The sequence below is a fragment of the Zalophus californianus genome, chromosome 15 (genome assembly GCF_009762305.2).
Source record: "Zalophus californianus isolate mZalCal1 chromosome 15, mZalCal1.pri.v2, whole genome shotgun sequence".
NCBI lineage: Eukaryota > Metazoa > Chordata > Mammalia > Carnivora > Otariidae > Zalophus > Zalophus californianus.
This window is the reverse complement of record NC_045609.1, coordinates 61,602,264-61,617,470: the sequence shown is the minus strand read 5'-3', so window position 1 is coordinate 61,617,470 and position 15,207 is coordinate 61,602,264. Positions and strand designations below refer to the sequence as shown.

Here is a 15,207-nt window from a genome sequence, read left to right as displayed (position 1 = left end):
GGTCTTTGCAGTTGCTCTTCACTTTGCCTGGACCATTCTTCCTCCAGGTGTCCCTATTGCACACTTCTTCCTGTCATTGAGATCCTTTGCTTAAATGTCACCTCTGCAGGGAGGCCTTCCCTGACCTCTATATTTAAAAACACACCCCAGGGGCGCCTGGGTGGCTCGGATGGTTGGGCGTCTGCCTTCGGCTCAGGTCATGATCCCAGGGTCCTGGGATCGAGTCCCGCGTCGGGCTCCCTGCTCCTTGGGAGCCTGCTTCTCCCTCTGCCTCTCTCTCTTTCTCTCTCTCTCTCTCTCTCTGTCTTTCATGAATAAATAAATAAAATCTTTAAAAAAATAAATAAAAAATAAAAATAAAAACACACCCCATCCCAGCCCTATCTCTCCTCCTCTACTTTATTTTTTTTCACCATAGCACATATATCCATGTACTAAGTATTCTATTCTAAACAAATATTATCTCCCATCACTAAAACATAAGATCTGTGAAAGGAGGAATTTCTTTAAATAATGTATCTCTGGTGCCTAGAACAGGACCTACCACATAGTAGGTGCTCAAATATTTGTTGACTCCATGAATGAGTTCCATTCTCTCCATCCCTACTGCTTCTACCTTAATCCAGTCCTACCTGGTCCTTGCCTCCAATCTTGCTCTCTTTCAGAATGTTCTCCATCCAACAGGCAGGGGGATGGTCCTCAAATGAAAGCTTGATGCTTTAAAACCTTAAGCGATTTGAGCTTCTCCAAATCCCAAGGAGAGTTTTTGGGCTTTTGTCCTTGTTGCCCTGTTTGTCTGGAGGGTTTCTGAAAATAAAGCCCCTCTTCCTGGGTGCCCGGGTGGCTCAGATGGTTAAGCACCTGCCTCCGGCTCAGGTCATGGTCCCAGAGTCCTGGGATCGAGTCCCGCGTCAGGCTCCCTGCTCCGTGGGAGCCTGCTTCTCCCTCTGCCTCTCTCTCTCTCTCTCTGTCTCTCTGTCTCTCATGAATAAATAAATAAAATCTATAAAAAATAAAGAAACCCCCTCTTCTTGGGCCCTTCATCCTTAAGTATCCTTCAGTTTTGACTTAGATGCCACTTCTTTCAGGAAGCCTTTTTAAATCCTCCCAGACTGGGTTGGGTAACTTTTCTATGTCTGTACCCTAGCACAGCCCTTTAATAAAGGCTTAACACTAATTGAGCAATTACTATGTGCCAGGCATCTCAGGTGTATTATCTCATATAATCCTTGCAAAAACTCTGAGAAGTGAGTATCCACCTGCAGATGACAAAAACCTGTCTAAAGTCACAGTGACAAGTGGTGGAGTTAGGGTAGGACAGAAAGCAGCTGACTGCCTTTCTCCTTTGTGGCTCTTCCTTGCAGATGTTTCCTTGTCTGTTTTCCCCACTGCACCGCACACTCCCAGGGCCAGGCCTGTGTCCCGTCTCCGTCTCCCAGTCTCCCAGCATACAGCAGAGGGCCGGGCATACATTTGTTGAAAGTAGGAGGGAATGGACATAGACCGTGGACACCCAACAGCAGGCAGCTTTCCCCTTCCCCCATCCTGTCTGTAGCTTTCTCCCAAAGACTTCCTGGCAGTTAAGGAGGAGAGGAGGGGACTGGGTCGGTCCCATGGTGCCCTCACAGAAGGGGCCTAGAGATGGTTGCCCCTCCCAGACCACATCCTGCCCTGGCACCGCCCCCCCCCCCTCCGGCCCCACCGCAGTCTTGGGACTAATCTCCCCCTTCTCCTGCCCAGCACAGCACTCCCTCTCTGCCACCCTGGCCTCCCCACCTCCTCAGCTGCCTCAGTGCCTGGCAGCCTGGGTTGACTCACTTCCAGCTGCATTCTCCTTCCGTTAGGCCAGTTTGGTAAATCCTTTAGGCTCCCTAGCCCCCTGGCTCTAGAACCTGTGGGTCCCCCTCACCCAGGGCCCCTGACATCCTCCCACCCCACATGGGGCAGAGCAGACGCCTGGAGGCATGTACAGGCCTTTTGGAGGTGACATTACATATCACATGGCAGATTTCTCCCCTCCCTAAATCTAGGGTGGGGTCTCTGCTATAGGCCCAGGAGCCTCTTTCCAGAAATAATCTCAGCCTCATCCTGTCTCCTGGAACCAGCTAAACACAGGATCCTGCTGTTCTGTACTCTCTGGGGCAGGAACTTCACTCTGACCCTGGGTGCTTCTAGGCTGGTCAGATGAGGAGGATTAGATAATCAGCCCTCCCCTCCACCCCACCTCCCAATCTCCAAGGAGAAAAGAAAAGGGGAAGGAGTGTGGCCGGGGCCACCCTGGGATGGTCAGTCTGTCTCCAGGCCCTCCCAGCTCCCTCGCTCTGACTGCCAGAGTGACTGAGGACCCCAGACACGACCTGCCCCACTGCTCCAGGGGCCAGCTCCAGTTCAGTAGGAGGTCACAGGGGAAGGAGTACTGACCTCTGCCTGGGGAAAGCTCCCCCAGATACGGCTGGTTCTCAAAGAGGACAGAGTCCCTTCACATGAGCTGATCCCCCCAGGACTTCTGCCACTAGCCCCAGCAGAACACCTGGGATGAGAAAAGGCCCTGCTATTCTCCGAGACAGACAACCAGGCCTAGCAGGAAGGTAAAGAAGGCGGGAAGGTTTAGAGCAGGCCTGCAGGTTCTGGGAACCCCATCGGGGTGCGGACCCTCTCCTGCCTGCCTCTAAGGTCCCAGGTGGCTGCCTTCTCCCCACGGGGACTGGGCTCTGTTGTGCCAGGCCACTTCCTTCCAGGGAAGGAAGATCCACCACCTCCTCACCAAGGCCAGGCCCAGAGGGGCTCATGGGAAGGGAGGGCCACCTTCTGTGTCACCCAGTGGGTGTGATGGTTCTGAGGCTGCCTGTCCATCCCAGGAGGTAGAATTTAGATGGTGAGGGCAGTGGCCACCTCCTGACCCAAGCTGGGCGACAAGAGCTCTAAAACTGGAGGGAGGGAAGGCCCACCTTCCCAAGGGGAAAGGGCTTTTTGGTGAGAGGAGAGCGGAAGAGGAAGAAAGAGGGTCTTGACCCACCCATTTGCCCAGACCTGTTTCTTGCTCCTACACCCCCCATGACCTTAGAGGAATTCAAGACCAGTGAAAGGGAGCCTGCAAAGCCATTTCTGCATGACCCTAGAGTCACCAGCTGTGTGCTCCTGCTCCTTGACACCCCCTCCACTCCCGACAACAGTCTTCGGGGGGCCTTCCCCCATCCCGGGTTCTTCTAAGTGGCTGAGTCCGACCCACCCCTCTACCAGGCTTGCTGCTCCCCTACTCCAGACATCCAAAAAGGAGCACAAGATCCAAGCACTTCTGCAAATATGTTTAATGCACTTAGATTACACAGAGGAAGAGGGAGCAAGAAGGAAACGACATCTAAGTGAGTCACCCAAAAATTCTTACAAAAGTCCCAGGCTGGCTGCAGCCCCCAGGAACCGAGTCGCAGTCGACATTAGAAACTAATATAAAATTTTACAAAAGTCTGCTCGTTGCAGCATTCAGGTACTTGTACAAAAGGAGGGCTCTCTCTACAGGGCTCCTGACTTGTAACAGGGACCCAGGCACCTTACCTGGCGCAGAGGACCTGGAAGCCAGAGAGGAAAGACAACTGGATAAAAAAATACAGTCAAGGGAGTTCTCTACTGGTCTGCCCCATAGGGGCACCAACCTTCGAGGTTTTTTTCCCTGCTCTCAACTCAGTCTCAAAACCCAGCCCCAAGACCCTGTATGCATTTTTCTTAAAAATACTCTAGCCCTTTAGACTCTCCCCAAGGCTTCCTAGTCCCTGCCCGGAAGCCTTGCCTTTGGAAGAGGAAGAGAAGGGGAGGAAGAGGGACCAGCTCCCTGGACAGACCTGAGACCTTGCATGAGCCACTCCACACCCGCAGAATGACAGCTGGGGCTGCAGCCCACTTGCAGCCCACACAGGACCTGAAGAGTCCCAGAGTCTGCCATGTGTACGTACGGGGGCGCCCCTTCCTCTCAGAAGCTTGAGCCACAGGGACCTGGAGGGAGGGGGTGGGACTGGGCAAGCCACAGGGAAGCCACGAGGAAGAGGCAGATTTAGGAGGGAGGCTTCTTACCTCCCTGACTCACTATGTCAGGGCTCCCGAAGCACCGCAGGGAGGGAAGGAAGCGGTACATTTAGTGAGTACCCACTGTATGCCAAGTGCTATGCCGGGCACGCTACGGGGTTGGCCTCACTTGGTCCTCAGTGAGGGTCCCCTCTTACCAGCCAGAAGCTCAGTGGAGAGCCCCCTTCCAGAGAAACCTCTGGAAGGCCTGGTCAGAGATGGTGGATGCCCTGCTACTCCTCTGGAGCCAGTGCACTGTAGGGAAAGGAGAGGGAGGCCTTGGAGGTTGCTGGCATCATGGGGCAGGAAGGGGCCACAGGCTTCATGGGCTCACTGTCTCAGAGCTCACCGGCTTCCCGCCTGCCTCCCATACTGACGACAAAGCTTAGCTCAGAAAATACCTTCCTCCCCATCAGCCAAAGCAGACAGGCAGAGGCAGGTCCCCAGAAAGAAAGAATTTGTGGAGAGGTGGGCCAGGGTGGCACGGAAAGGAGACAAGCTAATGACACCTCTCTGGCCATGAACATTAGATGACAAGAGCTTCAAAGGCAGAGGTACTATGGTGGGCAGTGGCTAGAAAATGTCCTTTTGGAAAAGTCCTTGGAGCAGAAGGCACAGCTGCGGCCAACAACAGGTCCAGAGGAGCTTCCATCTTCATTGGTGGAGGCCTGGAGCCTATCTCTCCCAGTCTCCCAGGCTGATCCACCTTGAAGCTCTGAGTTTGATGTTGTTAACTGGGTAGCCCTGAGGGTGTGTGCAGAGAAGCGGCCAGGGCCTGGTGGCCCCTTGGAAGTCCAAATCTTGCTCCCTGGAGAGCCTGGCCCCTGCCCTCATGACCCCTGGAGGCAGCTCTTTGGCTGAGTCTCTCATCAGCGGCGTCCTGCACCTCATGGGCCACCTGTGGCACTGCTGTAGTGGCCTGTGTGTGTGGCGGGTGCAGACGGGGCAGTGCATGGCCCTACGAGGCCCATGACAGACCAAAGGACTTTGCTTTGGAGAGGCCTGAAATAGCAGTCCCTAGAGTCAGGGGTGAGAGGGCACGAAGGGGCTTGTTGATTCCAGGCAGAAGTGGGAGACAACCCAAAAGGAACCCCAAATCCACGGGCCAGAGATAGGTCTATTTCTAGGAGGAAGACCATGAGATCTGCAGTAGAGGGGCAAGGGACTGGGAGAGCCCAGGATGCAGGAAGAGGCATGGGGGGGGGGGGCGACATGGGCACCGGGATGAAGGACAGGAAGCGAGCGGACACGGAGAATGAGGGCGGCAGGGTGCGGTGTTTGCAAAATCAGAGCGAAGGACATGGCGAGAGGTTGGTTTTTCCACTTTTAATATGCCAGAGTCCTGCAGCCTGGAGGCTGGGAGGCCCAGGGGAGGAGGAAATGGGACAGGAGTGGTCAAAGAGCTGCAGACCTAGGCCCTGAGTGGCAGGTGGGGATGGTCTACGAGGTGCTGGGCCTCACCCTCCCTCAGGCAGCCCTGGTCGGGTGGACAAGGCCCAGAAGGGGAGGCCGGGGCTAGCAAGTCTCTGAGACCCTGGTGGTCCTGGAACTTTGCCAGGGGCCTAGTCCGCTGGAGAACCAGCGGCACCTACTCCTGGCCCCAGCTGGCTAAACGGGCCGAAGGCTGTATGGGGCAGCAGCTCAGCTCTCCCCCTGCCCCAAGCTCCACCTGGCCCCGCTGGGAAGAAATCAGCCTCTCTGTGAAGCTGGCTCCTCCAGGGTCCTGGGCTGGCAGGCGAACCGAACGCCGGCACCTTCTCTGGTGGTGGCTCAGGGGGAGACAGCCCCAGGCCTTCGTCTGAGAGAATGAGAAAGTTCATCTGGGAATAAAGTTCTGTTTAAAAAACATTATATACACGGCTTCTGGACATCTTTGAAGACCAATAAAATACCATCCGGTTTCGACAAAATAAAATAAGGAGGAAGAAAACCAAACAGGATCGGAGGAATTGTTCCGTGGCCGGAGGACCTGGCCTAGCAAAGGCTTCCCACCGCAGAGCTGGGCCGTGCGCACCCCGGCCACTCCACTCCCTCCTGCTGGACGGCCCACGGCAGGGGAGAGGTGACAATGAGGCGGGTCTCCACCTAAGGGCACAACATCGAAGGTCCAGAGTCACATTTCCAATCACGACCTGCAGCAGCAGCAGGAGGGGAAGGTTTGCATTTACCCGCTCCCAGCCCCGGCGGGGGGGGGGGGGGGGGGGGGGGGTGCTTGGCCGGCTTGGGGGGGGGGGGCGGGGGGAGGCCCCTGAGCTGCAGGGGAGGCGGTGCGGTGGCTGCACAGCCCTCCTCACGCGTGTCCTATTTGTGGGGTTCGCGTGTCCGCAGTTGGTACTCTGGAAGTCACCGGGGAGCAGCTGGGCTCTCCCTTGGCCCCTGCAGGGCCCAGCCCAGGCTAGTGCAGTGGACTGTCGAACACCACATCGGGAAGGATGGAGACTTTGAGCTTCTTTTCCGGCCAGCTGTACTCTTTGGGAAGTTTGAACTGCGGAGGGAGCAAGCACAGAGCCAGGGTGCACACAGTTAGCGCCACTCCCGGCCTTCTGTCCCGACTGCCTACAGAGAGCCCAGGGCCCTCACCCGCGCCTGTCCCCCAGGTGCTAGGGGCAAGAGAGGCCACCGGTTGCCTGGCTTCAATCGCAAATGCTATTCCCAGGTGGGTGGCTGAGGTTAAGCTGCTGGAGTTCGGTGACCCCTTCTTTCCCCTTGCCCTGCCAATAATTAACTGGGGTTGGAGGAGGCATGTTTTCTAACTCTTTCTTGACTGTGCTGACCTCCCTCCAGCTCACTTCCTTGGTTCTGCCTCCGGCCACAAGCATGTGAGGAATCTGCTCCCTGAGGCCCTGGGGCTGGGGGGTGGGGGCAGGGTGGGAGGGTGCAGATGCTTCAGGGAAGTGGCTTGAGGTTTGGAACTCTGTGGTCCTGTCCGTGCCATGGCTTCTCTTGCAGGGGCTGGTGCAGAAGGACCCCAGAACCCGCCCTCTGTGGCCTTTGCCAAGGGGTCCAAAGGGAAGGAGGCCCTGGCTTGGCCTCAGTGGGAGGAGAGGAGCGGGACAAGCGTGGCTGGGGGTGATTTCTTGGGCCTGGTGCAGCCCCACCCTGCTCCCCTTTGTTCAAGCTCGTCTGTTTCTCAGGGTTACCACCCTGAGCATGGTGCCAGTGGTGGCCAAGGAGAGCCCGGGCTCTTCCTACCGGAGTCCAGGGATCAAGGATTTGCTGACAGTTCTGTGTCTAGGGCTTCTGTCTGGGGTGGGGGAAAGAGGCTGATGGATCTTACTTCCTCTGGCCCACAGCTGGTACGCTCACTAGATGCTCACTGACTTGAAAACAGGGTCTGCGTTTTATGACTCCTACTGTCCTGGGGCTAGGTGAGAAGTCAGGCCAGGCTGGAAAGGAGGAAAGAACAGGGCCCTCGGCCTGCCTGGAGCTGGGGCTGGAAGTGGCTGGCCCTGTCTCCCCCTCCCTCTGATGGGGGACTTGTCCAAGCCAGGACCAAAGTGGAGAGTGGAGCTGGCTGTGGGGACAGCCTCTGGACAGAGAACCAAAAAAAAAAAAAAAAAAAAGTCATTTTTAGTGACCTACTTTCCTGAGCTCCCCCTGGCTCCTGTCCCTCCTGCCTGGACTGTCCCCCTCCCACCTCCTCAACACCCAGGCTCAAAGCTGCAGTCTGGCACGGCACCGCCCTGTGTGATGAGCACCACCCTGTGCGACGCAGCCTCTCCGGAAGCGCTTCTGGGTAGCTGGCGCTGGGCTGACTCAATAGGAGCCAGGCCTCAGGGACCAGTGACTCGTGGGGGTTGACTGGCTGGCACACACCAGGGACGGGTGGCTTTGGAATGTGTAAATGAGTTAATTTCTCAAGCCACATCCCAGAGGACAGAGGTGACCTCAGGCTCTGAGGAGTTGCTGTCCACCTGGAGACCTGGACCGGACAGGCTCACCCTGTGGGCTCTCTTCCACCTAGTGAGTGACGGAGGCCACCATGTCCTGGCTGATGCGGCCCTGGAAGCCCCGGCAGCTGTTCGCTCCAGGCCTGGCTGGAAGCTAGCTCCTATGTGGCCTCCCTCTGGCTTGAAAGGCTGGCGCCTCGGAGCCGAAGGAGCTCTCCCCCAAACACGCTTCCCGGCAGAAGGGGCAATGGAAGGGTCTGTCCGTCTCTGCCACAGGCAGGGGAGGGCCCGGAAGAGCTCTCCAGAGGCCTGACTAGGTTGCTAATGTTCCACTAACCTGTGGGGCATTGAGGCCAACAAGGCTCAGATCCCACTGGGGTGCTGCTTCGTAGGAGGCCGGGGGAGGGGAAGGGACTTTCCAGGATGAGGTAAGTCCCTGCAAATGAGGATGCCAGGAACAAGGAAGAAAAACAAAGGGGATTATGGGCTCCATTCCTGTACCCCAGATGAGCAGCCAAGAAAGGCACAAGCTCCCACCTGGCTGGCCAGGGTCTCGGGCTGGAAGGGGCAGATCAAGAGGGGAGAGCTCCTGGCTGCAGAAGTGAGGAAGGAGACCGGCTCCTGGGTGGCCTGAGGGAAGAGCAGGAGTCCCTCACTGCCACCAGAACTCCCCAATGGAATATTCTCTGGCAGCGGGCGTGGGCTTTCTGTTCAGAACCTGCCAGGAAACAGCAGGGCCTGGGGAAGAACTACTAGCCCGAAGGCCCTGGCTGCCCCTGCAGTGAGCTTCTCGGGAGCTGCCAATTCAGACAACTGGCTGGGTGTCCTTATGATGGCTGGGGTGGGGGGGCCAGAGATCAAGCTGCTTCACATCTGCAGGGGCTCCTCTCCAGCCCATCCCCACACCTCGGAGACTGACAGACCGAAAGACACACATGGGCTCCTGGAGACTGGAAGCCGCTGTTAGAATGAGACAGGCTTACTTCCTCTGGAGAAGTCAAATCTTCTAAGTCCTCCAACATTTTCTCTACAAACTCTTCAGTCAACAGAATCTGGGAAGAAGGCACAAGACGAGAGTTTATTATTATTTTTTAATATATGGTCTTTTTGCCAACTGCCAAGCCATGGATCTTTCTTCTGGCCGTGGAGGAGCTGTGAGCCTGTTCTAGGGACAGATGGAAGTGCTGGAAGCCTATCTCGGACCAGCGTTCTCCCCCACCCCTCCAACCTGCCTGCAATCCCGCAGGGACCAGGGCAGGGAAGGAAAGGTGTCAGAGGACGATGGGGAAACAAGGCGGGGATATCTGGAAAGAATGTAGTGCTGGTCCCCAGAAGGGGTACGGGCCGGGCAGTCTGGGCCTCCTGCACGCTGTAGTGCAGTAGAAGGGCTGGGAGAAGCGGGCGGCTGGGTGAGAGCAATCGCCAACATGCCCCGTGCCCAGCCGGGCTCCCAAGTTCCCCCTCACTCCCGACTTGGTAGGACAAAAGCAATCTGTTTGGATTTGGAATACAGGCCTTGTCTGGAATCTGGAAATGCCCCAGAAGGTACATCCAAGAATGTCTGAGCTGGAGAATTTGGAGACTGCACCACCCTCTCTCATTTTACAGATGGAAAAGGGGCTCTCAAGTCCCCTTTCCATCTGCAGTATCCACAGTTTCTCAAGCTGAAAGCTCCCAAACCCTTGCCCTGCTGACCTCATTCAGCCACTGAGTTCTTCACAACTTCCTCTGAGAAACCTCTTCTCCAGATCACCTCCTGGCTGTCCCACTTTGCTGTTCTAGTCTGATGCCTTGTCACTTCATGCTTTGATGTCTAGGACAGCCTGGCCCCGCTATTCAGCTGGCACAAGCCCTACCCTCACAGGCCTTCCTCAACCTGATGGGCCATTTTCCCAACTGGCTCCTCTGCTCGGCTCGCTCTGCGGAGTCAGGACAAGCTCACACCAGGCCTGCACACCGGGCCCATGCTGAGGGTGTCTTTTCTCTTCCCAATCTGACCCGTTTCCTCCACCCTTCTCCCCGTGCTGACCCATGGGGCTTCCTGGCCTCGGCACCAGACCCTTCTATACCCCCCAGGCTGTGGCTCCACCTCCCTCTGCTTTGCCTCCTCCAGCAAACTTTGAATGCCCCGGGAGAGGCACAGAGGAAGACAGACAATGGGGTGAAGACCAAGGTGAATGACTCTGCTGAGGGAAGGATGGGGATCAAGAACTTGAGAAAATAGGGGCGCCTGGGTGGCTCAGTCGTTAAGTGTCTGCCTTCGGCTCAGGCCATGATCCCAGGATCCTGGGATTGAGCCCCATGTCAGGCTTCCCGCTCTGCGGGAAGCCTGCTTCTCCCTCTCTCGCTCCCCCTGCTTGTGTTCCCTCTCTTGCTGTGTCCTTCTCTGTCAAATAAATAAATAAAATCTTAAAAAAAAAAATAACTTGAGAAAATACTCCTCAGGTTTCCCCTAGGAGTTGTCCACTCCGATAAGTGGAGTATGTGTGTGTGTGTGTATATATGTATATATATATACACATATATCTGGAATATATATATATATATATATATCTGGAATACAGTCAGCTTGTGAGATGAAGTGAAATGGCACGGGAGAGCAGAACAGCAGCAAGTGGGGTTGCTGGGGACCACATGGGATGGAGGACTCCAAAGGAAGGAAGTCGATGGGGTGGAGGCGGGAGCAAGGAATGAGAAGCCTGGGTGAGCAAACCACCACCATACCAGGCCCTGTGCTGACTGCTCATGTATCTTATCTCCTTGAGTCTCCTCCGAGATGAGGAAACTGAGGCACAGACAGGTTATGTAATATGACCAGTGTCACACGGCTTGTGAGCGGCTGAGATAAGACCATATCCCAGACCTATCTAGACTCTAGAGTAGTGCCTGAAGTGCAGCCTCCACACCCAGGGCTCTTCCCGCCACAGCACTGACGCCTTTATTCACTCTTCCGCTCATCTGCCCACTGATCTACCCAATTCCACGGCATTCCCTTAGGTGCCTCTGCTAGGCCCGGCCCTGGGTGGGGCCCCAGGGACACAGGCATGAAAGCGGTCCACGCTCTACCTGGACACGCACCCTCTCTTGGTTGACAGGGAGCCAAAGGACGTCTCCTTCCCAGGCTGCAAGCCCGCAGTCAGCAGCAAAACAGCTCTGACCACTGGCCCCTATTTCCCCCAGGTTTTTTTGTTTGAGGAGCTCAGGCCTCCAGTGAGGACAGAGACAAGATTTAGACAGGCAAAGTCAGTCCAGGGAAATGCCCACCCGAGGCGGCCCCCTCCCGCCCCCGTTCTTCCTCCAAGTGCCCCCAGGTGGGACTGGTGATCCTTCTCCCAGACTCCAATGACTCTTTGCCCGTCGTACCCCAGTCTTCCCACTGCCAGGGCCCTGGCTCCTCCCCTTATCCCAGGGCCCCCCCTCCGCCCACAGTCCAGAGTTTCCCTACCAGTTATCACCAGTCGGCTTGAGTAGCACAAAAGTCACATTCATGTTTTTGGCATTTCCGGGGCTTGTTGCCATCTCTGCAAATGCTAGCGCAAACACAAGCATACCTAAAACCCAATTATATCACAATGGCTCCAGTCCGGGCCAGGCTGCGCTGATTTCCAACCCACAAATAATTCAGAGGGAGGGACTTTCTGCCAGGAAGGTAAATAGGCCTGGGACTATAGCGCACGGGCTGAGGTGGAGGGGAGGGTTCACAGGGACTGCGACCACCCAGTGAGACACCAAAGCGCTGTTTTTCAACAAGGGGCAAGACAACCCCACTAATGCTGAGCTCAGCCCCAAGCCAGTTCCTCTGACAAAGGTCTGGGATAGGTGGTGGAGAAAGGGTGCTTTATGGTGACTGTCAGCAGAACCGCACCAAGCTAGCGCGCCATCTGGGTGTGGACTCATTTTATACTCAGCTGGGGGAGGGGATGGCAAGACCAGAAAAGGGGACAAACCCTGGTGGCGCCTCAATTTTCACTTCTGGTGATTTGCTGGTTCCTGCTGGAAACTTCACATTATTTTAAAAGAATTAAACAGAGAAAATTATACACAAGATCTGCATGATATTAAGGGTGACATTCCCTGCAAAGAAACACGACAGACTGTCATAGCTCCAGGCGTCTAATTTAATTTCCTTTGGGAGTTAAACCTTAGAAGCTTGGATTGAACAAACAGGCCCTGTTCTTTGTATATTTCAGACCTGGAGCTGAGAATGTGAACAGATCTTATCAACAGGACACTGGAGATAGACAACTGTGACGGAGCGGCTCCTGGGCGCTCTCCTGAGCAACAGACACGCCGTTGTGATGCAACTGTGGGAAAAGCCGGTGCAGTCTGGGGCTTGAGGCTCTGGAAGCTCACTGGGTCCCCATGGGGCTGCCTGGCTCTGCCACAAATAATGACAGGAGGGTTACGATGCCAGAAGTAACGGTGACACCACCTCCAGCTGAAGCAGTGCCTCCTCCAGGTGCCGCGCGCTGGGCTAAGGGCTTGAGCGGTACCATTTCACTGAGCCCTCCTAGCGGGCCTGCAGAGGAGGTAACTATTACCCCCATTTTGCAGACGAGCAGGTGTTGAGAGGAGATAAGGCTCCTGGACTTTAGAACAGTGATCTGACCTCACTGTGGTAGAGGATACACTTTTCCTCGCGTCTGGGGAAAACACCCCAATTCTAGAAGCCTTGTATACTCAGGGCTAACTCTTCTCTGATGGGGGAGGTGAAGGTGACTTTGGCTTCTACGAATGGCCTGGAAGACCAGCCATATTAACCCCCACCAGCCACACATTTTTCCTCAAGAGGAACAACTCTGCTCAGCTTAAGAGGGCTGGAACCCTGAGCATCACAGACACCCAGCAGCTCAAAAACCAAGATGGCCAATTGGAAAGGAAGGCAAACCATGCCCAAAGATGGTGTCCAAGTGGGAACAGTGAGGCACATGCCCAGGCCAGCTTAGTGAACGCATACATAAGGCAACAGTTACTCTAGCCCAGAAAACAGCAACAGAAATAACTAATAATACGGAAAATGGCAAGTGCACTCAGTAATGTCTGCACTCACCAAGAGCTGGGCATCAAACACTTTTTTTTTTTTAAAGATTTTATTTATTTATTCATTTGAGAGAGCGAGAATGAGAAAGAGAGAGAGCACATGAGAGGGCGGAGGGTCAGAGGGAGAAGCAGACTCCCTGCTAAGGAGGGAGTCCGATGCGATACTTGATCCCGGGACTCCAGGATCATGACCTGAGCTGAAGGCAGTCGCTTAACTAACTGAGCCACCCAGGCGCCCCCAACGCTTATGTTTGTGCACAAGAAGCCCTTGGAGGGAGGAGGCTCTCTAGTGAGCAGCTAACTCCCCTGGGAAGCTTTTGAAACTATGGAGATGCCATCCAGACCTTCTGAATCTGAGTACCCCGGCAAGGCCAAGGTGTCTGCATTTTTGAGGCATCCCAAGAAACCATGTGGTGGGGAACACTCAGGCTCACGCAGGGGGATGGGGTTTGGGCACAGGGGTGAGTCGGTGGCTGCAGCTTCACCACCATCTAACTGGCCAAGCTGTAAGGTGAACAGTCGCCCCCTGCTCCCCACCCCTAACCTCCACTCTTGGTCAGAGGGGGGCTTGGAATCCAGACCAGCAACCTTTTCCAAGGTGCTCACACCAGGTGCCTTAGGGACAACCTGGTTGGTGGGTGATTGCGGGGGGTTGTCAACAATCTCCCAATTCCCCAGGCCCCAGCAGGTTCCGGAAGGAACCCGAAAAGTGATCTTTCAGGATGCCTGCCCTGGCAGGCTCTGCTGTGCTGAGGGCAGGAGCCTGCTGCGGATCTGACTCCAACGTCTGTGGTCGGTGCTATTTCTGACTCTGCAAACGGCGCTGACAATGCCCCCTCCTCCCCCTCGATATGACAATCCACACTTGGTCCAGGGCCCTGTTTGCCCTTCGTGTTGACACGTTGTTCTTGCTTCCCGACAAGTCTGGCTTTCTTTTTCCTTCTCTTTCCTTCTTTCAGAGGCGGAAATGTGTTATTTATAGGGTGGGGCCCGCCAAGGGGCTGCTCTGGTGCCCGCGATGGCCAAGGAGGGGGCAGGACGTGGATGCAGTCCGGTCTGTGCCCCCCCCCACCAACCCCCCCCGACTCCAACAGGCCAGACGAAAGCCAGAAAACAGCTTGGAGACCCCCCAGGCTTGGGGGCAGAGGTGTGCGGGGCACACACTCATTTCCTGTTCTCAGTGGCTGGTGAGAAGTTGGCTTTGGTGGCCAGGAGCAGGCTCAGACTCCTCCTGCTCTGGTTGCTGGCTGGTGAGGGCACAGCGGGCCACCATGGTCTTCTCCCCAGGCACAGTGGGGGGATTTAAACCCTAACTGGGTACACCCCCGGGCAGTGAGGCCCTGTGACAGCCCAAGCGCAGGTCTCCGGGGAGAACAGTTGTGGCCAGCCCCCACAGCGCACTGCAGAGGGACTGCTCAGGGCCTGGGCCCAGAACTGCCAAGTGTCTTCCACACAACATCCAAATGGGTGGATGGGGACAGGAGAAGGGGGGGACTTGTCCAGAGGACAGCGGTGAGTCAGCCACTGGGCTAGGATGAGAGCCCAGCAGTGATTCCCAAATTTGGCCTAGAGTGGTGGGGGAGCCCACTCGGAACAGCAGCTGGTCATCTTCTCCCAAGCCCGAAGTCTCCCATCAGGGCTGGGTGGGAAACGGCTGGGAAGGGGGGCGGTGCGCCACCTGGGCGAGCTGTCACACACCACACAGCTGAGAAAGCATTGCAGGGCTTAAAAAAATATTCTCATATTTGGTGATGTGACCCCCACGTGACCTCTAGGGCCGACTTCTCCCACTTCAGACCAACCCTGGCTGGGGACGGATGAACAACTCAGCTCTGGGCTGGGCTCCTGCTCAGAAGACTAACAGCCCAGTGTTGACAGACTCAAGGGAGAGAGGCTTGTTAAAGCTACCGGGATGTGGAATGCTGGGGAAGGTGTGCAAGAGAGGATGACTGGCAGGCCTCCTCCAGGATCTGAAGACCCTCCTGCAAAACTCTGGAGTTGGCTGACAGGCTTTACAATCTCCACGAGGATGTGGACAGAAACAGCAGATGGTAGGGCAGATGGAATCAAGGTGTTGACCTCCGGAGACAGCAAAGCCTATAGAACTGGAGCAGGATCCCTGCCTCCCCAGCTCCTCCAGGAGGCAGGGAGGGTCCGCTGAGCTTACCCTGGGGCTGCAGACGGCCCTGCCTTTCGGTGTGCTGGGGCCTGGGATGTCTCT

At 55.9% G+C, this 15,207-nt stretch overlaps 1 protein-coding gene across 5 annotated transcripts in view; it reads right to left on the bottom strand.

Annotated features, from left to right (window-relative positions):
• Positions 1-3,296: 3,296 nt before the first annotated feature.
• The window catches only part of SUFU (SUFU negative regulator of hedgehog signaling), a 114,887-nt gene continuing 102,976 nt past the window's right edge, over positions 3,297-15,207 (bottom strand). For 2 of the 5 annotated variants that reach the window (XM_027597144.2, XM_027597145.2), the window contains exons 11-13: positions 8,930-8,998; positions 8,284-8,382; positions 3,297-6,541 (exon numbers count right to left, since the gene is read on the bottom strand). In XM_027597144.2, the coding sequence (XP_027452945.1) occupies positions 6,452-6,541; positions 8,284-8,382; positions 8,930-8,998 (258 nt within the window). In that variant the 3' untranslated portion in view covers positions 3,297-6,451. Of the gene's footprint in view, positions 6,542-8,283; positions 8,383-8,929; positions 8,999-12,052; positions 12,325-15,207 lie in introns of those variants that run through there. The other 3 variants (XM_027597147.2, XM_027597148.2, XM_027597146.1) reach the window with 2 other exon arrangements.